Source organism: Phyllostomus hastatus, unplaced genomic scaffold (genome assembly GCF_019186645.2).
Source record: "Phyllostomus hastatus isolate PE091 unplaced genomic scaffold, TTU_PhHast_1.1 phas_scaffold_387, whole genome shotgun sequence".
NCBI lineage: Eukaryota > Metazoa > Chordata > Mammalia > Chiroptera > Phyllostomidae > Phyllostomus > Phyllostomus hastatus.
Genome location: NW_025334027.1, coordinates 238668 through 263385, shown reverse-complemented (window position 1 = coordinate 263385; position 24718 = coordinate 238668). Strand labels below are relative to the sequence as shown.

The 24718-nt window shown below is 46.1% G+C and overlaps 1 protein-coding gene across 1 annotated transcript in view; it reads right to left on the bottom strand.

Annotated features, from left to right (window-relative positions):
• LOC123806588 (sodium/glucose cotransporter 1-like) overlaps positions 1 to 23176 on the bottom strand; it is a 63093-nt gene extending 39917 nt beyond the window's left edge. The window contains exons 1-2 of the mRNA XM_045819801.1: positions 22799 to 23176; positions 1182 to 1253 (exon numbers count right to left, since the gene is read on the bottom strand). Of these exons, the coding sequence (XP_045675757.1) occupies positions 1182 to 1253; positions 22799 to 22897 (171 nt within the window). The 5' untranslated portion in view covers positions 22898 to 23176. The remainder of the gene's footprint in view (positions 1 to 1181; positions 1254 to 22798) is intronic.
• Positions 23177 to 24718: the final 1542 nt, after the last annotated feature.

Sequence of the window (24718 nt, the reverse complement as noted above, 5' to 3'; positions counted from 1 at the left end):
GGGAGGGAGGGAGGACTGGGAGTTTCGGAGGTTCTCCATGGCCAGGCCGGGTGAAACAAGGACTGAGAACTGACTACAAGGATACACCACGCACAATTTAAAAAGGAAGGAAGGAAAGGAACCAGCCATGTGGAGGACCCTGGTGAGAGCCACTGATATCCATCAAACACCTCTGACTGAACAAGAATATAAAAGAAAAGAGAAATTTGAAGTGGCAGAATTATTCTTCTACTTCAATTTCCTTTAATGATACCACAATGTATTTTGCTCACTAAGCAATAACCCCATTACTGAGAACAGGAGTCACAGTACAGAAATCAGTAAGTCGTAACATACAGCACAAGCACGAGGAGGCCAAGGCGTGTTAGCGCTGTCCGAAAGCCACTGCAAGTGCCACAGTGACGCAAGGTAACACGGGCGGCAGATGGCTGCTTTCCCGGGAACAGAATGGAGGACTTCAAAGCCTGAGAGTGGCTCAGGCAAGAGACTGGGGGCCTCGCAGCCCAGGAAGAAACGGTGTCGCCAGAATTCTCTGCCGAGGAATAAACCAAGGGAGGAGGTCTGCTGCAAACACTGCTTTGCCACATTCAGTTTCTAACTCAGGTTTACAAAAAGAAGATTCAAAGATAAATCAGAGAGCTGTACCTCTGAGTTGCCTACCCCACTCCAAAGACCACTCCAACAACCTCACCTCTGTGAGACCTTTCCAGTCCTGCACCAGGTGCTGATCTGCCGGGGCGGCCTGGGTTTGCCCTGCACCCGCGGCTGGCCCCGCCCCTCCGGTTAGACCTCCTGCACCGCAAGCACTGTGTAATGCACGGGAGGTGTGTCTAACCCCCACTCTAGGCTGTGTGGTTCCAGGGGGCGGTGCCATTTCCTTGTACACACAGGCTTTATTGGGACAGGAAAACTCCCCTAACCCAGCAAAGGAAACAGACATGTGAGTCCCGTAAGTGCAGAGCGTCTCAAGCATGTTTCAGTAACCAAAGAAATGGTTGATGAACTAAACTGAGTTAAATGAAAACATTTAAGTAACAAACTACTTTGAGAGTTAAAGGAACTACCAATGGAACGGCTTTCCTTCCTGACTTAAAAGCTTCAGATTATTTTGAGTGTAAGACACCTAATTAAAGTAACAAGCGAGTTAATATGCAGCCCCCGAAGTGGACCGCCACACTCACCAGCCACCACGCTAGATTCCGGCCGGCCAGGAAGAAGTCTTCTACCGTTCCGCGGCTGCTTGATACTATAGCCTTAAACAAACAAAGGAAAACAAAACAAAACAAAACAAATAAACAAACAATGGAATACCAGAAACAAAACTGCAACAGAGACATAGGTCTCTTATGGGCTCCCAATCTGCTCTTCCCTTCCTCCTTTTTCAGGAATGGAGGCCCACACACGCTGAGTGAGAGGAGGGCTCATGGCTGCCTAGTTGGCGCTGCAGTCTCTTCTAGCTCCGACGTTGCATGGGAATGTCCGTTTTTCTACACTCTCGTGAAAATAATATTGCTTTATTTTTCCCAACTAGTGAACTAGTGCCATGGTGCCCGGCAGAGTCTCAGAGAGAAGAGGTTTAGTGACCGCATGGGTCGGTCAGGAATGGCAGATCCGAATGTGTGCCCGGCTCCTTCCAGGGAGAGCGGTCACACCACCATCACTCTGGTGTCTTTCAAAGGGTGTCCTCTCCACTCGGGGTCCCCAGCTCTGATTCTCAGAACCTGGTATAGTCAACAGACAGTACTAGCTGGGGATATCCTGGATTGCCCAGGACTAGTACAACCTAAGGATGACAGCGACGGGTGGAAATGTTTTTCCACGGGAAGAGCGAACTTACTATATTACCACCATCTGAGGTATCTGCATTATAATGGGGTCCCCTCACATCATAAAGCCTTAAACCCAAGAAACAACTCTTTATTGGTCACATTAAGTTAGTCTCATTTCTACCATTCAATAAATATTTAGCAAGGGCCTACTGTGTGCAGAACCTGACCTCTTCCAAAGAAGATATCAGTGGTAAGTAGGTAGAGGTGCATTAAAACTTTTAAAAGGAATTTACAAAATATTCTGAGATGAATAAACTCATCCTCTCTTCCCATTAAAGAAAGAACCAGACAGGAAGAAGAGGAGACTCTGGGAAGGATGTGGCTTAAGCCCATGTCTCTGCCTCTTCTCTTCTCTGCACTCTTTCCGGAATTACACAACCACAGCAGAGAGGTTCACAGGGTGGAAGATGCATCTAATGCCTTCTCAGATTTCTCGGCAGAGAATAATAAGAAAGAAAACAAACAATAAAGAGTCTAAGTTTTTCCCCTTTAGAGTTCCCATCAAGACAGCAGAGTAGGTAAACACTGTGCTCGCCTCCTCCGAAGACCACAACGAAAAGGTGTCCTTCACCATGCCCCCAGGACCAGACCCTGCCCAGGAGGGGACGGCCCTTGTGCCAGGGAAAGGTCAGATTGGTGTGAAAGCATCAGCTGATGTCAGGGTGCCACTGTCCCTCGGCTAAGCTGTCAGCCCTCAGGCCTCTGCCTGGCCTGCTTCGCCGAGCAGAAGTAGCTGGTGACAGTGCCACCATTCCCTAACTAGTGGCAGACCTGTCACTACCCATGGTCCCCACCCAGCTAAGCTTTCATGCACGTGTGACCTTTAACTGGGGGCACGTCAGCAGGTCACAAACAGGACCTTGCTGTGCACAATCAGGCCCTTCACAGTAAAACCACTGGACGCTTTTCAGGGCTTGCAGTGAGTCCTCACCCTGCTGGTGGGCGCAGAGAGCAGTGGAGACACGGTCTCCATCCTCTGAGGGGAATTTTGTACCAGAAGAAAGAATATAGGCCCTTTATTCCAAATGTAAAAAAGAGATCTGATGTGTTTCTACAGATTGTTTAGACAAACAAAAAGAACTGGCCTCAGTTATGAGAAACATCCTTCTAGGTGGCCAGGTAGCTTTGGGTTGGTTACAGGCAGCAGCTGACCTTGGCCTACATCAGAGTCCCTCCCAAGAGGACCCAGAGCCAACATACCTGGTGGCCACTTCAGACCAAAACCAGCCCCACCAGATTAGATCCACAAGAGACCTACCCAAACAGTGGTCTCAGCAGGCCCCAAAGCCTGCTGGGGCAAATCCGACTCCACGAGGTCAGCCTCGCATAGCAGCTCGTACACTGTGGTCATGACCAGTACTCACAGCCACTCAGTCTGAAGGTCAATGCCACCCACCAATGTGCCAATAGCCATCAAGGTTCAACTACAACAGGAGGGCACACACAACCCACAGAAGGGACATGCCTGGGGCACACAGGTCAGGTAATCAGGGAAACCTCGCCCCTGGGTCCACAGGTCACCTACTACATAAGGCCCCCTGGTGAAGACTGGGAGACACAGCAGACCTGCCTAATAAATGGCTTGAGGAAATGTGGACAGGTACATACCCCAAAATGAAACTGGATCACCACCTTATACCATACACAAGAATAAACTCAACATGGATTAAAGACCTACATGTAAGACCTGAAACCATTAACTCCTAGAAGAAAACACAGGTGGTAAACTCTCTGACAGAGCTCACTTCTCATGATATATCTGCTTGGGCAAGGGAAGCAAAACAAAGAATAAACAAATGAGACTACATTAAAGTAAAAAGAACACTGCTCGCAAAATGAAAGGACGACCTACCTAATGGCCAGGAGAAGATTTCGCCCATGATACATCCAAGAAGGGGCTAATATCTAAAATTTATAAAGAACTCATACAACTTAATACCAGCTCCATACCCATAAAACAGCCCAATCAAAAAATGGGCACAGGACCTGAACAGACATTTCTCCAAGGAGAGACACAGATGGCCCACAGATGTATGAGAAGATGCTCAGTGTCGCTCACCATCACAGAAATGTAAGCTGAAACCACAACGAGAAACCGCCTCACATCCGCTAGAATGGCTGTCACCGGTGCTGGCGAGGATGTGGAGGGCAGGGGCCTCCTTTCCGGTGGGCCTGCAAATTGGTGTAGCCACCACGAAAGGCAGTAGAGGTTCCTAAAGCAATTGCAAATAGGATGACCTTATGACCCAGCAATTCTACCTCTTGGTATTTATTTGAAAAAATTCAAAACACTAATTCAAGAAAAAAACACATCCTTATGTTCACTGGAACATTCGTTACAATAGCCAAGATGTGGAAGCAACCTAAGTGTCCACCAATACCCCACTATGTAAAGACGATGTGGCGTATACATGCAATGGACTATTACTCAGCCATAAAACAATGAAATCTTACCATTTGTGACAACAAAGATGGACCTAGAAGGTATTATGCTAAGTGATGTGAAATGCAAGACAGAGAAAGACAAATACTGTGTGATTTCATTTACATGTAGAATCTAAAGAACAAAACAAACAAACAAAACAGAAACAGACTCATAGATCCAGGGAAAGAACCTGATGATTTGCAGGTGGGAGGGGGCTGGAGGGCTGTGTGAACAGGGCAAAGGGATTAAAAAGTACAAGTTGGTAGTACGATCGTAATAACTATGTACGGTGCCAGCTGGGCACTAGGCTTATAGAAGGGATCACTTCCTAAATTATATAACATTCTAACCACTGTGGTGTACACGAGGAACTAATATAAAACAATATTGAATTTCAACTGTAATTGAAAAATAACAAAGGAAAGTCTTTCCCATTTAACACTGTGCCAGAGCCAAGGCACCAGCAGCCAAGGCATCAGCAGAAAGACCGACTTCCCAGCTCCCTGCGGATGCTCAGCCGGCAGGAGCTGCTGAACGCACAGAAAGAGTCCCGAGTGCCCACGCGGGCGATTCTGCTCGCCGAGAAAGGGGCGGGTGGTTTAATAACTGGAAGTACAGAAAGCTAAGCTCCTCCATTACTTCACATATAAAAGTAAATCCCAGATGTGTTAGAGATTTAAACGTCAAAAACTATAAAATATTAGAAGAAAATTTAGAGTAATATTTGTACAAACTTGGAGTGGGGAAAAGCCAACCAGGAAATCTAGAAGGTGTAAAGGAAAAGGGAGGTAGCTGACTCCTTCTAAGTGAAGAAAAATCCAAATGACAACAAGGCACCATTAACAGAGTCTGGCCCAGCGGTTCGCAGCCAGGGTGGCTTTGTCCCATCCCTCCAGGGGGCATGTGGCAATGTCTAGAGAGCATTTTGGTTGTGAATGGGTACGTCGGGGGTACTTGCAGGAACTGTATAGCATACAGGTCAGACCACACAATAAGAAATTAAGTGGTCCCAGATGTCACTTGTGCTGAGGTTGAGAAACTGGCCCACACAAATCATAGCTTGGAAAAAACATATTAGCAATTCAAATGACAGACAAGTTCATAACAACAGTCAAAAGCGTGCAAATAAACTGAATACTCACCGAAGAGGAAAATCAATGGAAATGATGCTCAGCCTCGCTAGGAGCCTGGCAAGCGCAAATGAGAGCCACGCCAAGATGCCACGATTCACCCATCAGACCGGCCAATTACACAGGAAGCAATGAGCAAGGCTGGTGAGGAGGGCTTGGGGAAAAGGGCATGCCTATATGCTGCTTGTGAGATGTACATTTTGACACGCTTTGTCGACTGCCACTTAATAATACCTACTACAATTCGAAGTAAACATAACCTTCTGACCCAGCATTCCAATTTTGGAATCCATGCCACACAGATTAAAAGCACCAACACATTAAAAACTGAAAAACCTACCTGGCAGTTACCTAAGTGTCAATTACTAGAGACAAGCAGAGCAGCGCATGCAACGGTACGACGGTCACGCAGCTAATGAAAACAGGAGCTAGAGCTCTGCTGTGGACTTGGAGGACTCTCTCCACCATTTAGCAAGCGAAAAGAGGCAAGTTGCAGAATAATGCATGAATGTGATCACAGTTTTTGTAGAGACAAAAACACAAAAACTCCACGTATGTGTCCACAGGTCTGCAGGAGCACTGAGGAGGGGGAGGAAGGCTACACAGTCCCCAGCTACCTCAGAGGGCTGGGAATGGACGGGGAAGACTAGTAACTTATTTGTCTTATTTATACATCTTTTCACTTCTTACAATGAGCATGTTATACTTTTCTAGTTAAAAACAATATATGGTTTATAAAAAGAACCAAAGGAAAGATAGTAATATAAGGAAGAAAAAAGATCAAAGCCTCCTGGAGAATGGTGCATATTTCATGGCTCCAACGTGAACAGAAGGAACAGCAGGTTTCCTTTGGAAGTGACCAGATGGCTTACCAGTACTCTGACCTTGGCCAGACCTAGGCCCAGTCTGGGCTAGGAAGAAAGCTGGGTGGGGGCTTCTTAATTCAGTAACAGAAACTGGGGAAAAGATCCCCAAACAAGTACTAATCAGAGCCCCTGCCTGGGCTACCTACAAGGATGTTTCTCATAACTGAGGCCGGTTCCTTTTGTTTAAATGGTCTGTAGAAACACGTCAGGTCTCTTTTTTACATTCGGAAAGGGCCTATATTCTCTCTTCTGGTACAAAATTCCCTTCAGAGGATGGAGACCGTGTCTCCACTGCTCTCTGCGCCCACCAGCAGGGTGAGGACTCACTGCAAGCCCTGAAGAGCGTCCAGTGGTCTTACTGTGAAGGGCCTGATTGTGCACAGCAAGGTCCTGCTTGTGACTTGCTGACGTGCCCCCAGTTAAAGGTCACACGTGCATGAAAGCTTAGCTGGGTGGGGACCATGGGTAGTGACAGGTCTGCCACTAGTTAGGGAATGGTGGCACTGTCACCAGCTACTTCTGCTCAGCGAAGCAGGCCAGGCAGAGGCCTGAGGGCTGACAGCTTAGCTGAGGGACAGTGGCACCCTGACATCAGCTGATGCTTTCACACCAATCTGACCTTTCCCTGGCACAAGGGCCGTTCCCTCCTGGGCAGGGTCTGGTCCTGGTGACTATGGACAGCTTTTTGAATGCTAACATGCTGAGCTTTAGTGAATGAATGGTGTTAAAAGAGACACAGTCTCTACCTTATTCAGAGAACCTTGTAACAGAAGAAAAACTATAAGCTCTTTATTCAAGTTTAAAGAGAACTCGTAAGATCCCTAAGTTATTTGTGTGTGGCCTTTGAGGTCTTGCTAGCGAGGCAAACATGGCTGAGCTCCTAAGTCAGATCAGGCAGCTCTAGGTTCGAGTCTGAACTCCACCGTTTCCTGGTTGTTACTTAACTTCTTTGAACCTCAGTTTCCCCACTTGTGAAACTGGAGGAGCTAACGGGTCATTCACACTGCACTTGTGAGGCTGTGACACTGAAGACCTCACCATTGGCACCTGTCATTGTCACCACCATCATCATGATGACCGTAAAGATTTTGCATTAACTGCTGCCTAGGTTCCAGGCAGCGGGCACAGAGGAATTTGACCCAGGTGTTTATTTGGGGCCGGGAGGGAAGGTGGGTTTGGCCAACTACAGCTCGGCTGCTGAGAACGTGAACTTACCCTTGCCTGGAAGGGAGGAAAGTAACGAGGCAAAGGGAGGGCAGAGAGGCTGGGCTGAGGGCTGTGCACGAGCAGGGGCGGGGATGAGAGGGTGTGCAGGTGGAGGCGGGGACCAGGCGACTGGCAGGGAGGGTCGAAGCCGGCGGTGCCCAGGGCCCTGCCCTCCCCTGCGGAGCCCGTCGTACCCATATTCCGATGCCCAAGACCAACAAGAGGTACAACACCATCACCAGTATGTCTACTGCGTTGTTGACACCGGAGTCCACGGTACTCCAGTTAGAGGCTATGCCAGACCAGGGAAAGTACATGGCTGGGCGTCCGGGCTAGCGGAGAAGGGCTGGCTCCTAGGAAGCGGCAACGGCTTTGATTTTGACTTCCGGCTTTGGTTCTGGCGGCCGCAGGGCATCCTGGGAACGGCCGCGCGGGGCATCCTGGGAGTTCCTGGACGGCCCGGGGTGCTGCGTAGCCCAGTTCTCACCAATTGGCAAATGCCTCGCTGTTTAGGGCTTGTGCAGTTTGCCGCACGTCTTCGCTGCTGGTCCAGGCACAGCACCCTCGCTCTGCTGGCCACGGTCGCTTCATCCCAGACTAAGAGCAGGTCCAGGCTGGGGCCAGCATGAGGCTGCCCAGGCGGGATCAGTAACGGTCTTTCCGAACCATTATGGGATCCTGGGGCAAAAAGGAGAGACCAGTAACACTGTGCCGGTCTTTATTTATAATTTTGATGTTTTGTTCATTGTGGAATTTTGGCACTACTTAAGATTTATTAAAGTGTTACATTAGAATATTATCTATCATGAGTCGTGAGTTTTTTGGGCGCCTCCCTAAGTTTTGCCCCAAGGAAAACGCCCCGTTCACCTCACCCTGGTCATGGACCCTTTGGACCAACTGATCACACAGGGTCCTCAGCTTTTTGCAGTTTCACTCTTACTGGTGAATTTTTAATCTAAGCCAAGCAGTTACTCTCCTTGTAATTGCTTGGTGTGTTTCTCTGCTAAATAGTAGTTTTAGAAATTTTGGTCAATAATGCTGGTACTTAAAATAATAGCTAATAGTTATAGAGCTCTTGCTAGGTGCCAGGCCCCCTTCTGTGCACTTTGCATATACGAACGCCTTTGATTCCACAACGACCGATTAGTCTGCGTCCAAGACTGTGAGTCTGCGTCCAAGACCGCGAGGCAGGGAGGCTGCTCCCTGGAGCCAGTCGGAGGTCTATGGTCTCCTGAGCGGAGTTCTACAGCCCTGGTTTAGTTCAGTGCTGTCCAGAAGACATACAATGTGAACCATGGATTATTTTATCTTTCCAGCTTTATTGAGACATCACTGACCAATAAAAATTGTACATATTTAAGGTGCACAACCTGGTGTTTTGGTGTATGCATATATTGTGAAATAATCACCATATCAAGCTAATGAACATATCTATTACTTCAGTTACCACTGTGTGTGTGTGCGCGCGCGTGCGCGTGTTTGGTGAGAACACTTGAGATCCACCCTCTTGGCAAATGTTAAGTGTATGATACATTATTATTAACTCTGGTCACCAGGCTGTACATCAGGTCTCTAGGGCTTACTCATCTTGTTACTGAAAGGTTGTATCTTTGATCAGTATCTCCTGTCTCCATCTGACCCCTAGCTTCTGGTAACCCCCATTCTACAGCCTATTATTGTGAGTTCAGCTTTTTAAAAAATATTTTAATATTCAGTACGCTATTTTAAAAATATTGCATGGTGAGATCACGCAGTATTTGCCTTTCTGTGTCTGGTTGATTTCACTTAGCATAATGTCCTCCACGTTCACCCATGTCTTTGCAAAGTTATGTGTGCTGGTATGTATATACCTCACATTTCTTCATCCATTCACCTGTCCCTAAGCACCTAAGTTATTTTCATATCTTGGCTACTGTAAATAATGCTGCGATGAATGTAGGAATGTAGATGTCACTTCGCAGTGGAGATTTCATTTCCTTTGAGTGTACGCTCAGAAGTGGGATCGCTGGGGCATATGGTAGTTCTATTTTCAGTGTTCTGGGACCCTCCGTGCTATTGTTCACAGAGGCTGCACCGATTTACATCCCAACCAGCAGGGTGTCAACATCCTCACCAACAATTGTCTCTTGACTCACTGGGGGCGGCCATCCTAACCCGTGGCCTCGATGTGCATTTCCTTGATGATTAGTGACGTTGAGCAGCTTTTCATACACCTGTTGGCTGTTCGTATGTTTTCTTTGGAAAAATTTCTATTCAGGGTCTTTGCCCATTTTAAAAATTGGGTTATTTGTGGACTTTGTTGCTATTGAGTCACATGAGTTCTTTATACATTTTAGACAGTAACCTCTTATCAGGTGCGTCGTTTGCACACGTTTGGCTGGTTTCCTGTGATGTGCAGCACAGATACTATTGAACATTTTCCGTAACCATGTTGAGGAAGTAAAGGAAATTGGTAAAATTAAAATTACTTGAGTAATATATTTTATTTAACTAATATCTCCAAAACATTATTATTTCAGTATGTAATCAGTGTAAAAACTGTTGAGATATTTCATATTCTTTTTTTCCACAGTAAGTCTTTGAAACCTGGTGTGTATTTTACACATCTCAGTTCTCACGCTGACTTCTCACCAGAAATATTTGATGTGTCCTTAAACTTAATAAAAGGTACAGTTCAAAATATAGATTCACAAACCAAGTTGTCCTAAACATACTTAAAAATTTTCCAGTAGCTAACTATGTTATCAACATTTTATTCTCCTTTAAGTCAATAACAAAACTGGTTCATCTTTTCAGAAGAATTGATTTGACTTTGAAGCAAAAGCATATTAGTTTCAAAATTCTGTCTGTCCCAGTTTTGTCGTCCACTAGCCCTTGTGGTCCACTCAGCGTTATTAACATTGACTTCAAAGAGGCATTACATATTTAAAGAGCATTTCTAACTGATCAATCTCACAAAGAGTTCTTTAGACTTTTCTGGTAGTTTTTGCTTCCAATTACATAACACAGCCAGTAACAATGAAAATCTTTGACATATTGACTCGTGTTTGGAGAACATGCAAAATCATTATTATTGATTTGTATTATGAAGTTTCCATTTGAACATAAATTCCTGTACTTGGCTAGCTAGGTTACAAATAAGCCTTTCCTTTCTTTAACTTTAAATTTAGCTCATTTGTATACAGTACATATTCATGAGAAATATAAGTAAGGCTGAATGCCATCTATTGCCTTTGATTAGTGAATATTCGACAAGCATTCCTTTTGCTTCAAGAAAACCGTAAAATATGTAAATTGTAACTGACATTGTAATTTTTTGATAAAATTTCCAATATTCAATCAGCAAGCATTGGGAAATGCACATCATCGAATTCATCGCCTTCTATGTCTTCAAGTTTCATAGAAGGGTGGTTCACCTCTGTACGTATGCACTGACCGATTTTAACAACTGTGTCCATCCATGACGCTTTTCGTAAAGTCTGCCATAAAAACTAAGCACAGATATCTCCCTGGCTGGCATAACTCAGTGGATTGAGCGCAGGGTGCGAACCAGGTATCGCAGGTTCAATTCCCATTCAGGGCACATGCCTGGGTTGCAGGCCATGGCCCCCAGCAACCACACATTGATGTTTCTCTCTCTCTTTCTCTCTCCCTTCCCTCTCTAAAAAATAAATAAATAAAATCTTAAAAAAAAAACTAAGCACAGATATCTTTAAATATGTATCACAGGCTGGGACAAAGCAACAGGGAAACATCAGTCTCCTGTTTTAAAATTCCATTCAGTCTGGCATTCTGACCTAACGTAGTCAGAGCACTATTTGTCATGATAAAACTATTGCTATTTCTCCATATTCACCTGAAAATCTTTGATCAATGTAAAGAAGGCTAAAAATATGTATGCCACAAGTTTGATCTTTTAGGCCATGAATTGGCACCATTTGTTCATAGTTTGGGTGTTCTTTGAGACAAAATGTTTCAAAGTATTAAGCGGGCAGTGTTTCGTATCAGTGGCTCAGCTGAAGCTAACGAAAGGTGCCTGAAAACCTTCAGATGTTGAGTCCACCCATTTCTGATACTATTAGGAAGGGCTTGCATTCTGTGGGCAATTGTTTTGAGACAACTGAAAAATTTTCGGCTTTTTATAAAATTTCTTTTTTGCAGCATTTTAGCATAATTTTCTAACAAATTTCTATAACGGGAATACTTCTTTTTGTCATCTTTCCATCTAAATTGTTTTTCTTTTTGGTACAAGAATCCAAGCTGTTTTAGAGCTGGCTGAAGTACAAACTCAAATTCTGTTAAAAATAATTACAATTTTTTGACATTTATTTCTGATTTCAGGCAACTAAATTTGTATTATATTTATCACTGAGAGCAACTCTGTAAAAATCAAATTCACTCTGTAGTTGAAAATTTCTCTTAATATTGTTCACTTAGTTATCTTTAATTAGTCTTACAGCTTTACACGCCCAACAAGTGGCTCTGCCACAGATAGCATGATGCGTAGACACTGTGTCCTTTAGACAAAGTGACCCCTTTTTACCTAGCAATGCCTTTTGCTCTGAAATCTATTTTTCTTCCTTCCTACCTCCCTTCCTTCTCTCCCACTTTCTTTAATTTCACCCATCTCCCCACACCCCTTCCCTGTGGCCACCATCAGCTTGTTCTCTGTATCTATGGATCTGTTTCTGTTTTTATTTTTTATTTTTAAAGATTCCACACATAAGTGAAATCATATGGCATTGGTCTTTCTCTGTCTGACTGACTTCACTTAGCATAATAGCCTCTAGGTCCATCCATGTTGTCACAAATGGCAAGATTTCAGTCTTTTTCATGGCTGAGTAATATACCACTATATATAAAATATATATATTATATATACATATATATACACACATGCACTGCATCTTTAATGGTCTATCAATGGACTAGGTTGCTTCCATATCTTGGCTATTGTAATGTTGCAATGAATGTAGAGGTGCATATATTTTTTTGAATTAGTGTTTCGTTTTCTTTGGATAAACACCCAGAAGTGGAATTTCTGGGTTGTATGGCAATTTTGTTTTTGTTTTTTTGAGGAATCACCATATTGTTTTCCATATGTTTATATCTATATTTATATTTTTATATTTAAAGTACCTTTATGATTGCCAGCATATAGTTGGGTCTTGGGTGTTTATTTAATCAGATAATTACTATTTGAAGCATTGATGTGGTAGTGTCTAAATATGCCACCACGCTATTTAATTTTTACATCAGCCATATGTTCTTTTTTTTTTGTCGTTCTTTTGTGTTAATTGGTGGTGTCTATGTGAACCTTCCCACCTTCATTTTATTTCCTTTGCTGGCTTATTAGCTGTAATGCTGTTGTGTTATTTCAGTGGTGGCTTCAGGGCTCATAGTATCCACCTTCGAGGTACCATTTCACTTGACGTAAAGAACTTCACAATAGGGCGCTTTCATTTCCCCCCTCTCCGCCTCTGTGGTATTGTCATACATTGTTACATTACCCTTTAAAGAGAGTTAAATAATTTTAAAAAGTTTTTATATTTACTCATATAGTTACTAGACATACAGGGCTTTAAATGTTTATAGATAAAGCCTATGTAGTTCTTAAAATTTATGTACTCTATACAGTTTAAAAATAATATATAAAATTCTAATAACGTCTTTGTATATGATAGACATATTTCTGTATTATTAGAAACATGTATAATTATGAATATAGAAACACATACACTAAGACATCATTTTCTCCAGTTTTGCCGAGGAGTGGGTGGAGCCCTTCACACCGCCTCCCCGGATGTGGAACACTCTCTCCCGCCAGCTGGAGAGTGTGGATGCCCAGCTGGATGCTTACATTAACTCCCACTGCAGGCAGACTCGAGAATAGACGTCCCAGTGATTCCTACTTTCTTTTTTAATTAAAACAAATTTTTTGGCTGGCCACAGAGTAACTTGTTAAATAAAGCTCTTGTTACTTTGAATTTTAATTTTCTGAGCCCTTTGGGGATACAGAGCACTCATAACCTAGCTAGCCCAGAAAGACTGGATTCATACTCTGCACCCCATCACAGGGCCCCGGGGATAAGGAAACCAGCTGTTTGCAGGTTAGCCCGCTCCTGGCAATCACGCCGCCTGGTGGCAACTTTTATGTACATCACCTAGAGCCTGGATTAGATTTAGTGGTCTCTGGCTCCTCCCAGCGGTGAAACATCGCAGCCTGGTGTTTTGTGATGGACCATATTTTATTTGTGTTGAAGTGATGTTTGACACCGTGTTTGCCTTTTACAAGGGAGCAGATTTGGGGGCTTATTAGCTGAGGGGCCGGAATAATCAACCCGTATCCATGTCCACAGGCTGTCGGCTGGCATCTCACCTGGCACGGGCCAGGTTTGGGGTCCCCGGGAGGACATTGAAGGCAAGTGTCCCCCATGTCTCCATTCAGTATTCCTCCCAGGTCAGCGCCCTGAGTTACTTTCAGGGTTTGGGACTCATGCATCTATCTCAGAAGATTTTCCTGGTGATTGTGAAGACTATAAGGGAGGCATCACAGTATAGTGTTCCTCCTGATTTGCTGGCCAGCTGTGAAAGGATTGAGAAGAAAGGCTGGTTTGGAATTTTTAAAAATACCTACACCTCCAAAGACATAGGGCACCCTTCTCCCTTCTTTGTTGGGTCCTCCCCATCTCAGATCCTTTCACTCCATCTCACAGTATTTAATGATTTCCTCCCAGCGGAGAGGATGTCCACTGAGGCTGATCCAATTGCAGACATCCCTCTGTTACAGAACAGAGCCGGGGGTGGGGGTACGCCATACTGTTACTGAAAGGACCCCCCACTAGGTTTGCTATGCCTGCTGCCAGAGGAAAGATGTCTCTCAATGCCAGAGATTTGTGAAAAGGAAAGGAAATGTTTATTTAAAACTATACAGATTTAAAGTAGTGACCCAATGTTTTCATTAAAATGTTAAAGTCTTTTAGGATACTCACAGATGCACACACAGTCCTTCCTTCTCCCTCTACCCTAATCTGGGGTACCTTATCTCAGGAAAATAAGCAGAAGTCCGTGATTCAGGCTCCTGGCACCATCAGCTGTGTCGCTGCCACGATCTCCAGCTAACCCAAAGCCATGTGGCGCCTTCTCATGGCCCACCAGCAAAAGTCTTTTCACCCCTTTCCTTCCAGGCAAAGTCTCTTCTGTTTCCTAAGCCATGTGGCAAAAGAGAGCACCCCAAAGCCACATGGTCCTTACTCTCACCAAAGCTGTGGGGTCCCCACTCTGCCAAAGCTGTGTGGTTCTCTCTCCAATGGCTGCCGAGTCTGGGTTTAAATCCCCAAGCCAATCTTCCTTTGCAGCCCCATTTCCAACTCCTCCTATAATTGGTTACACCTGCCAGCATTCCTGTATCCTTCCAGCTTTACTGGGCTGCCATAGTGAGTCTGGGCAGGTGTGGCCCCATGTCCTGGAGCCAATCATCTCCAAGCTCTCATGCAGGCTCTGTAACCGGGGGAGCTGCCCCCCAGTTTCATCTTGGGTGTAAGTCACTTCCATTCCCCTGGCTTAAAGCATGGCCACAGCTATTTAACATATCCATGAAACCAGTTAAAGGTTATAGGTATGTTAAATGACCGTGCCTGAGGTTAGCTGCCAAGCTGTTGCTGTAAAAAACAGCTCTCAGTGGCCCTGCTCCAAGTGTCCCATCCCCAGCTCAGACTTGTCGGGGTGAGGACATCCTATATGTATTGTTTTCTAATATTTCCTGGACACCCTGAGTTCTGGACCCCATTCCAAATCCCTATTTGGGGCCCCCCTCTTGGCTGCGCCCCGTTACACCACCGCCCAGCCTTCCCTTGGTTTTCAGGGAAAGCTGCCCAAATTTGTGGCCCAAGGTTGAGAGGCCTATTGTCCTTGTGACCAGTCAGGAGCTGTGACCTTGTGCTTCCGAGCTGCGTCCTGTGCGTCATTTAGCTTGATTGGCTGCTGCCCAGAGACTCCAGCTCCTTACCTTTCCTGGGAAGGATCATTCAGAAAAAAACAAAACCCATCCTCCTTGGCAGTGGCTTGTCTTGGAATGTTGGATTTAATTCTTGCAGGCCGCCACTGCCACCGGTCCCACCTCCCATGAGATGCCCATATGAAAAGCCCTAAAACAGACAGGATGACCTGTTTTAAAAAAACACGACAATGGGGGGCCATCCTGTGTGAGGCTGTCCCTGGGGCCAGATGTTTTGTTTGCACCCTAGGACTTCGTTAAGAATGCGGAAAGTGACAGGCTGACTTCCTCCATTCAGGAACCCGGGAGGACAGAACAGTTTTTTGAAGAGGGAGAGCTGCGTGTACAACCCCACTCTTTCCACGTGAATTCTCAGGGAGAAGCAAAGGCAAAGGGAAATTGGCTCCCAGGCAGCCCGGCCGGTGCCTGTTCTGGGCTACGTGGGTGGCTCACCCTTGTAACTAGAGCTGGGCCCGAGGCACCTGAAAGAGTGTCCGTCCGCATGCGGTCCCGAGCTTTTGTAGCTTCTCGGTCCCTCAGATGTTCTTGGTTCTTCTTTACCCTGCTGCACAGGCTTCTCTGACATCGCTGTCCTGGATTAGACCTCACTCGTCTTCGAGGACCTCGCCTGCCACGCGACCCCTTGGAGAGCGGCAGAGCATCTCCGTCCAGTTCTTGCCCGTCCCCACAATGGCCGCCCCAAAGAAAGCTGCCTGTGTCCTCATGGCTGATCCAGTCCCCCTGGGTCAACCCCAGTTTGGATCAGGCGGGCCAGCAGCTGGGTTGTGCGGCCGCACACTGGTGTTCTGTTCCTCCCTGTGGCAGCTGGCTGCCCTCTGCAGGATCAGTGCTGGGGGCCTCATCTATTAGAGCCCAGAGGCCATGGAATGAAGCGGAGGGGTGAGCCTGGAAATTTTGAGAGCAGCAGATGCAAAATATCAGACCAGTCTTCATTTAAGACCACCCCCAAACAACCAGCCTTGTCTACTCTGTAGATTTCTCCTTTCAGCGAATGGAAATTGGTTTCTACCTATACCAGGAGATCGACGTTTGAATGAATGATCTTTATCACTCACCCCGCCCCAGAGCTCTTTAGACAGCCTGTCAGGAGCAAAGAAATGCGTCCATGGGGCACGGGCCAGGGCTGGTCCTCGCAGTGGCCGGCAGTGCAGGGGGTGGGGGGCTGGTAAGGTCCGCGGGAGCAGCTCCCAGGGCGGGGAGACGGCTGCCTGAGCATACATCAGGAGCTGGTCTGTGCACGTGGCAGGCGGGATTTATGTCTGATTAATGATGCCCCCCCCGTTGCCCTTACAAGGATCTAGAAAACGGACTTCTGGACTAAGCAGATGCTTTCTGGAGGAATACACAATGGAAGAGATGCAAGTCTAAAACCACGGTGGTCGGCAATCTGTGGGGGACTGGGGAAGCCAGGGGCCTTAGTGTCATGATTTTACTGTTGCAGAGGCTGCCCTCACCTCCCCACCCTCCCTACCGTTGGTGGGGATACAGGGCTCTGAGATCCGGGGGCCAGGGTTGCACGTAAAATCAGAGGGGAGTCTTGGACCAGAGAGAAGCCCAGGGGCTCAGGCCAGACTCCGGGTCCCGGGAGAAACACTCGTCAGGAACAGGTGCTTCGGGTGTGCTGGCTGGCTGACCCCCGAGTAGGGGTGCTGTGTCACTGCGTCAGTCTGAGGCGCTGCTCTGGTAATTCTCAGTCGGGGGTAGGCTGGAGGTCTGCAGGGGTGACCTGTTCTGCACGTGGTGATTTACTGCCTTACAAGGTCACTTCCCCCTCCATCCCAGGAGCAGCCCCACCCCGTCCCCATGGGGGCGACCAGCAGGGGCTCCTTCGTGGGAGTCTCCTCAGGCTTTCCTGGAGATGATGGACCCTGGGGCTGAACAAGAGAGAGGAGAGAAACCCTGGGGACATGGGGGTGGAAGGGTGGGGGTTTTGTTACTTCTTTCCCCACATTCTAGGTGCTTCTCCAGGTGGACTGAGATTTTCTTGGCTTTGCCACTGGGTGGCGCTGTCTACCCATACAGAAGCACAGAGAGGTGAGGAACTGGGCAGCCGCAAGCAGTGAGCGGTGTGTGGAGCCGGCTGCACCAGCTCACACAAGAGCTGATCTTGGACTTGTACCTTCCTGACTCTGTGTTCACTCATGCACCTTCGTAGCTTTAAATTGGCCTCGATGGGAGACTGAAATCACGGGCGTGAAAATGGCAAATGCTACAAATGAATGCTCCCCCCATCAGCTTCCAGGCTGGTTGTTCAACATTTACCAGCACACCATTGGGCATAGTGACCATTCAGTGACACTGGCTGGGACACTAGAGCTCGGAGAGTGTATTGAACTTGTGGCAAAACCGGAAAAGAACCCTACTGTGTATTGTGTCGGAAAGCTGGAAAATGAGTGCGGTGCCTTCTTGCTGCTGTCACCTTGCAGTGTCCCTCTAGCACCCTCTATTGGCAAAGCCTAGCAGTGCACCCGCTGGCAAAACTTCATCTAAGAAACAGCAATCCTTTCTACAAAAATCTCATCCTCTCCCTCAAATGAGGAGACATGTTCTCATGAGTCATTGTAAACACAGCTAACCCTATTAAGTTCTCCTCAAATTCAGTCACAGTTCTACTGAATATTCTGTTAACTGCCAGCAACTTATATATAAAGTAATACTGAGAAGAAAAGAGATCGCAGGTAGTAGATACAAATACATATATACATATAACAAGGAAAGAAGAAAGGTGAAAAGTTACTGCAGTTCTCCTTTGTGTATCGGTCATGAATAGGGTTGAGATAAAATGCAGGACACTCAAACAATGAGTGTTTTTTTAAAAGTATAAATATGACCCAAATATTTTACGTGACATACTTATACTTGTTGTTTATCTGCAAATCATGTTTAAATGGCCATTTGTATTTCTATTTGCTAAATGTGGTAACCTAGTCATGAGATCATAGTTAATGTCTATGACATCTTTCTTCCTCTATCAATTCTATATTTTTTTTTGTCCTCAGCTAGAACCTCAGCTGGTCATGGGTCTCTTTACCTGGTGGCGGATGTAAACCTTCATTCTTTGAGGCTCTGAGTGCAAAGAAGTCCTAAGATACTTAGTGTCCTGGGTTCTGGACATAGTCTTCCTGCTCCCCTGGTGTGGCTGTGCTCAATTTTTCCTTAGTAATCAGGATCAATTAGTCCCACCAGAAGAGCAGCTTCTTTTTCTGTTGGTTTCAACACAGTGGAACCACTGCAGCGCCCCCTGGTGGAAGTATTATCTTCTTTGGAACGAAGATCTCCAAAGCAGAAGATCTCAAAGCAGCCAGGACAAAAGCAAAATTCTTTGAGTGAATTATGGAAACTAATTATGAAACGAACCATTCCTACTTCTATCTCCTGATTCCCAGACGCAAGTATCATGTCTCTGGGAGTACCAGTTCATAGTCTTTGATTCAAAGCATAAATTGTATCCTGCAAGACAAAACTACGATATTTCTATTTCATGGTGTCATCTCTCAACTTGCGCCATAACCGAGTCTTCAGTAAGCCACTCCGCTTTTAACTAGGTCAGTTGCTTCTGGGCAATGGCATGTATGCTAAGACCAGTTAATCCATGTTGCACTTCTTTGGCTGTGGAATAAGTTCCTCAGTTAGATGCAGCGCTGTGGGGAATACCATGATGGTGGCTAAGACATCCCAAGAGTCTAGGGATGTTGGTGCAGGAAGAAGCATTATAGCAGTGAAAACAAATTTGTATCCAGAATTTGTACCCCTTCCATGACGACAGTGGTGCAATGGAATCAACCTGCCACTAGGTGGCTAGCTGGTCCCTCAAGGAATGGTGCTGGGGCTCCCTGTTGTTCTCTGCTGTTGGCATTTTAGCCACTAGGTGGCAGCAGCATCCAGCTCAGCCTTGGTAAGGGGAAGACCATGTCCAGTCCCCATCTCTGCAACCACAGTCCCTTTGTTTATGAGTCCATTGGGCAAACACTGGCATGGCTGGGAACGAGGTCAACTGACATTGTGCAGTGTGTCATTTTGTCCACCTGATTACTGAGGCCTCTTTTGCAGAGAGTGTTCAAATGCTGTTCAGTGACATGGGATATGAATATCTTTACACAGTGTCCATTCCAAGAGACCCATTCTGTACCTCCTTTGATTCTCTGTGTCATATATTCTCAGATACCAACTACTGATCCTTCTGAGACCTCAAGCTGCTATAGCAAAATGCAATAGGCTAGGTGGATTAAACTGCAGACATTTATTTATCTCAGTTCTGGAGCCTGAGGTGTCCTAGATCAGGGTGTTGGCAGATTTGGGTCCCAAGGAGAGCTTCCTGGCTTGCAGTCAGCTGCCTTCTCACTGTGTGCCCGACTGGCCTTTCTCTGTGCATGGAGATAGCCTGAGATAGAGATAAAGATATCGACTGATTTCCCTCTCTTCCTTTTCTTATATGGACATTAATCCCACCACAAGGGTCCCCTCATGATCTTATCTAAACCTAGGTGCCTTCCAAAGACCCCATCTCCAAACACCACCACATTGGTGGTGAGGGCTTCAACATATGGATTTGAGGGGAGGGGACACAAACATTTAACCCATAACACTGACCATCTGTCCAAATCACTGGTGACTACTATGAATCACCATGGATACATATTTCTTGCTATTGCTCAATGCAGACAGAGCAGATCTGAAATGGTCCCTCCAGTCTTCTGTCCCTGGAAGAGGTGTCCTTCCTTCATTGTTGTCCTGCCTGAGTGGCCTGCAGTGCTGCAGATGGCCACTTTCAGGTGGTACCAGCATATCGTGCAGACCCCTCGGGAAACCAGGCTCACGGCCTCCTACCTGGTGTCAGGTGCAAGGATGAGGCCTCCACAAGGGAAGCCAGCCCATGTGGGGACCAGAGCATGGCAGGGAGAAGCAGGGCAAGGGTCTCTGGCATTCAGGTGGCCCCAAGTGCCCCATGTCTAGATGCCCAATTATGTGAGCCCATAATTCCTCCCTTGTTTGAGGCTATTTTGATTTTTGGTGTGCTCCACAGGATCACTGAAAACACTAAGCATAGGTCTGCACGCAAAAAGGTGCCTGGTAATTCTGCCCCAGCCTTGAAGACTAGAGGAAAGACTATGAGTTTCCATCACACCAAAGCAAACAAACTATGGAAAATGTAAGGGGCACAGACATAACTTTGCACAATGGGATGCTTGGTACACACCACAAATGCATGATGCATGGAGAAAGTCATTCGGAAAAGAGCACTCTTTCTAGAAATGGTGGTGGGTCAGGTTATTCAGTTGAGTTAAAAGTAAATGGATGGACAAAGATACCATAAAATTCCTACCCCAAAGAAATCTGGTGTGGTTATGCTGAGATCAGATTTAAAAGCTTTATGGCAAGAAGCAAGACCTGAAATAACTTGAAGAACATAATAACAGATTGGAAGACTTAAATGACTAGACCCAATGGATTTATATCAAGAACATACACACAAAGTTACAGTATGTATATTCCCTCCAAGTAGAAAAAGAACATTGACAAAAATTGACCATATACTGGGTCATAAAGCAAGCCTAAACAATGACTGAAATCATTCAGCCTATATTCTATATGCAAAATAGTAGAAATCAATGGTAAAATGGAAATCAATAACAGAGATACTAGACATCCTCACATGTTCGGGAATAAAGAAATACGCTCCCAACAGCTTAGGGAAGTAAATAATATTTTGGAAATTAGATAATATTTTGAACTGAACAGTGATGATATCACTACATAAAATCCTTGTGGCATGCAGCTAATGCAGCACACAGAGGGAAATTGATAACCTTAAAAAGTATTTAGAAATTTTATAGAGAATCAAAGAGCCAGAAATTAATGAGCTAAGTATATATCTCAGAGAGCTAGAAAACAACAAAGTAATCTCAAAGAAAATAGAATAAAGGAAACCAGAAAGGGAAGAACAAACACTAAATAGAAAAAGTAGAAAACAAATAGTAGAGATGACAAAATGAGAAAGCAGAGAGTTGGCTCCTTTATGATGCAACTGCAATGGAAAGATTTGGTGAATTTATCACGAACGAAAGAAAGAAGGCAAAAATTACTCATGTCAGGAAGGAAAGGGGGGACATTTTTGCAGACATGAAGTACCTAAAATGGATAATCAGATTCTATTATAATGGCGTTATGCCAATAATTGGAGATGAAAAGAGGACATTCCTAGAAAAACTTTATCAAGCATATATATTTGACTTAAGGAGAACTTGAAAATCTCAATTCTCCTAAAGGCATTGAATCAGAAGTCAAAAATCTTCCTACAAAGAAAACCAGCTCAGAGAGCTTCACTGGTAAGCAATTCCAACCTTATACAAATGTCTGCAGAGACTAAAACAGTTCTTTTAGAGAACAAACAATGTCTCATTTTATAAAGCAAACACAACTTCGACAGCGAAATCTGACAAGGGCAGTGGAAAGAGGAAAACAGCTCTATATCACTCAGGAATAGAGATGCAAACATTCTGAGCAAAATATCACACTGAATTCAGCAATACTGCAGAACAGCACACAATGGACAAGCCTGGTTGCTGCATTCCAGGAAATTGGCTCAACATTAGGAAACTCTACACATTAATTTGAAACATGAAGAGAGAGAAATCACATGAAAAGACGCAGAAAAATCAGTGAATAAAACCCAACAAATGATGTTTTACAAACCCACTTATCATATTAGGAATGTATGGGAACTTCCTTAATCTGCTAAGAGAATCTTTAAAGGAAATTGCAGGCATCAGGTTTCAAAATGAAATGCTGGAAGACATCCCTTCGTGAGAAGACGAGAATGCCTGTTACCCTCCCTGCTGTTGCACCTGATGCCAGAGACCCAGAGTAAGGCGAGGGAAAGAGATGAAATGTGTGAGAATTGAGAAGATGGCAACGAAACTGTCATCATTCACAGGTGACACACTTAGGTATGTAGGGAGGTACAGATACCTAGCTTACAGGATGTACAGATCAATTAATAGAAGCTTTTAAAAATAGAGCAAATTTACCAGATCCAATTTCAGTATAGAAACTTACTATATCTTCATACATCAGCAAATGAATAAAAACATCTAAGAAGTGTACAATTTACAGTTACACCAAAAATGTGAGTTAACTGGAAATTACTCTAGAGAGCTGTCCAAGCCATTTGTTTATGGGGAAGATTAAAATCTACTATGAAAACCTCTTAGTGGGAGAGAGGATAGCCATGGATGGAGAGATTCAATGTGGTGAAGACGCCAATTTCCTCCAAATTGAAAGGTAAATTCCCCTGGGAATTGGTTAAAGGTGCAAAATTCCTGTACCTTTTTTTCAGGGAGGTAGAAGCCAAGGAGCTGATTCCAATCAAGAGAAGCTCGGGTCCTCTCGACTGAGAAGAGTGCTTTCCTCCTCCTTTTGACCATCCAGGCCGCTTCCAGGTCATGGCTAGAAGGTCTTGGTTCCCTCCGATGACCACTCAGAATTCTCCCTCTCTATCCTTGAGGACCAAGAAGCTGGACCACCCTGTCCCCAACTGAGAGGCGACCTGGAGTTGTCCCTGCTATTGGCACACCCTTGGACCAGCTTCTTCCCAGAGTGTGGGCCCTGGGGAGGGACTCAGGGGATCCGCCCCGCTGGGCCTGGTCCTCCTCTAATCCCGGGCAATCACGCTCTGGGGCCGGTTCACTCACGTTGGCCGCCAGGGGTCGCTGTCCCCTCGCCAGAAGCGCAGGGAGCTGCTGCATGGTGCGCAGATCAGAGAAGTGGGGACTAGGAAGACAAGAGGAGCTCAGGGGCCTCGGAGTGACGCCACAGGATACTGAGTCTCAGAGTCCAGGGTCACATGAGACAGGGACAGCGTGGGGACCAGGACCGCGGGACTTAGTGACTGCCGAGTGACGCCTGTGGGCTTTACCTGAGTTCTCATTTAATGCCACAAATGGATGCCTACTGCTGGGGATCACAAATTCTCAGCATCAAGAACCCAAGGAAGGGCTGACGTGGGGAATGGGGCGGTGGCCTGTCGCTGGGCTGCACGTTAATCCTGCTGCTCCAGAGAGTGGGCTGCAGCTCACAGGAGACCCTAACATAAATGCCTTGTGTCCCCCAGTCTGGTTTATTTGTGTGCTCCTGAACTGCTGGTGTGTGTGTGAAGGATGCACAGCAGTTCTCTGGGCCGTGTGTGTGACAGAAGAACCAGAACTGCCCCAGCGTCCACCCACTGGGGACAGGCCAGTGCTGTGCTGTCTACTCTCACATGGCCATCTAGCTCTCTGTATTCGATGTGGTTGGACCCTAGCCCTGGAGATACATTCGTAGGAAGTCAGAAGGAGCACGGTTGTCGGCACAATGTCCTCCAGGTGCATTTGAAGACTTGGGACAAAATGCAAGGTGCTCAGCGTGACCTCCAAGGCCCCAGGGGCCTGCTGGCTCCCTCTCCTGCCTTCCCCCCACTTCCTTGGATCTGGCCACACTGACCTCCTTGCTGCTCCTGTCATTTGTCAGGCACATTCCACCCCAGGGCCTTTGCACACGCTGCTCCTGCTGCCAGGAGCACTCCCTCCCAGGCACCGCCGTGGCTAGTCCCCTAGCGTCATTCGGAGGCGGCCTCTCCTGAGCACCATCTAAACCAACAGTGTCCCTCTCTTCCTCCTATTACAGCGTAATGTCTTGTTTGTTCTGGCCTGTGTCACCTACTGGAACTTTGCTCCAGGATTTGGTCTTAGAGGCCACTGCTGTTTTCCCAGGACCTAAAGCAGCACCAGGCTTTGGAGCTGCACAGTAGCTACACGTGGAATGGAAAGTGCTTGTTTTTTTTCTGTGGAAGGAGGGAGCTCATGGGATGGGGTTGGGGGTGAGGATGCGGGGTGGGGACAGGGGGCAAAAGGAGTCACTCCAGCATGATTAGCTGCTTATCTTCCCTTCACAAAAACACCTGAGCTAGTTGACCCCAGGTCAGCATTTGTTGCTTCTGCTTCTATATATCAACGTTTGGGACATTTTTGTGTTTCCGTAAAGCCCGGCACCCTTCCCTGCTGACACCCTCCCATCCAGCATGGAGCAGCCCCGTCTCAGGGACTCTCTGGTCTGGAAGTTCCTCTCCCCCAAGGGGCTTTGTTCCCTCCTGGGGGCACGCACCCTGTGTGTGTGGGGAGCGAGGGTACAGCTCCTGTCTCAGCCCCTCTCCTGGGAGAGGTTCAGTGTCTGGGCTCTGGCAGGGCCTTGGGAGTGGGGACTTGAGTGCC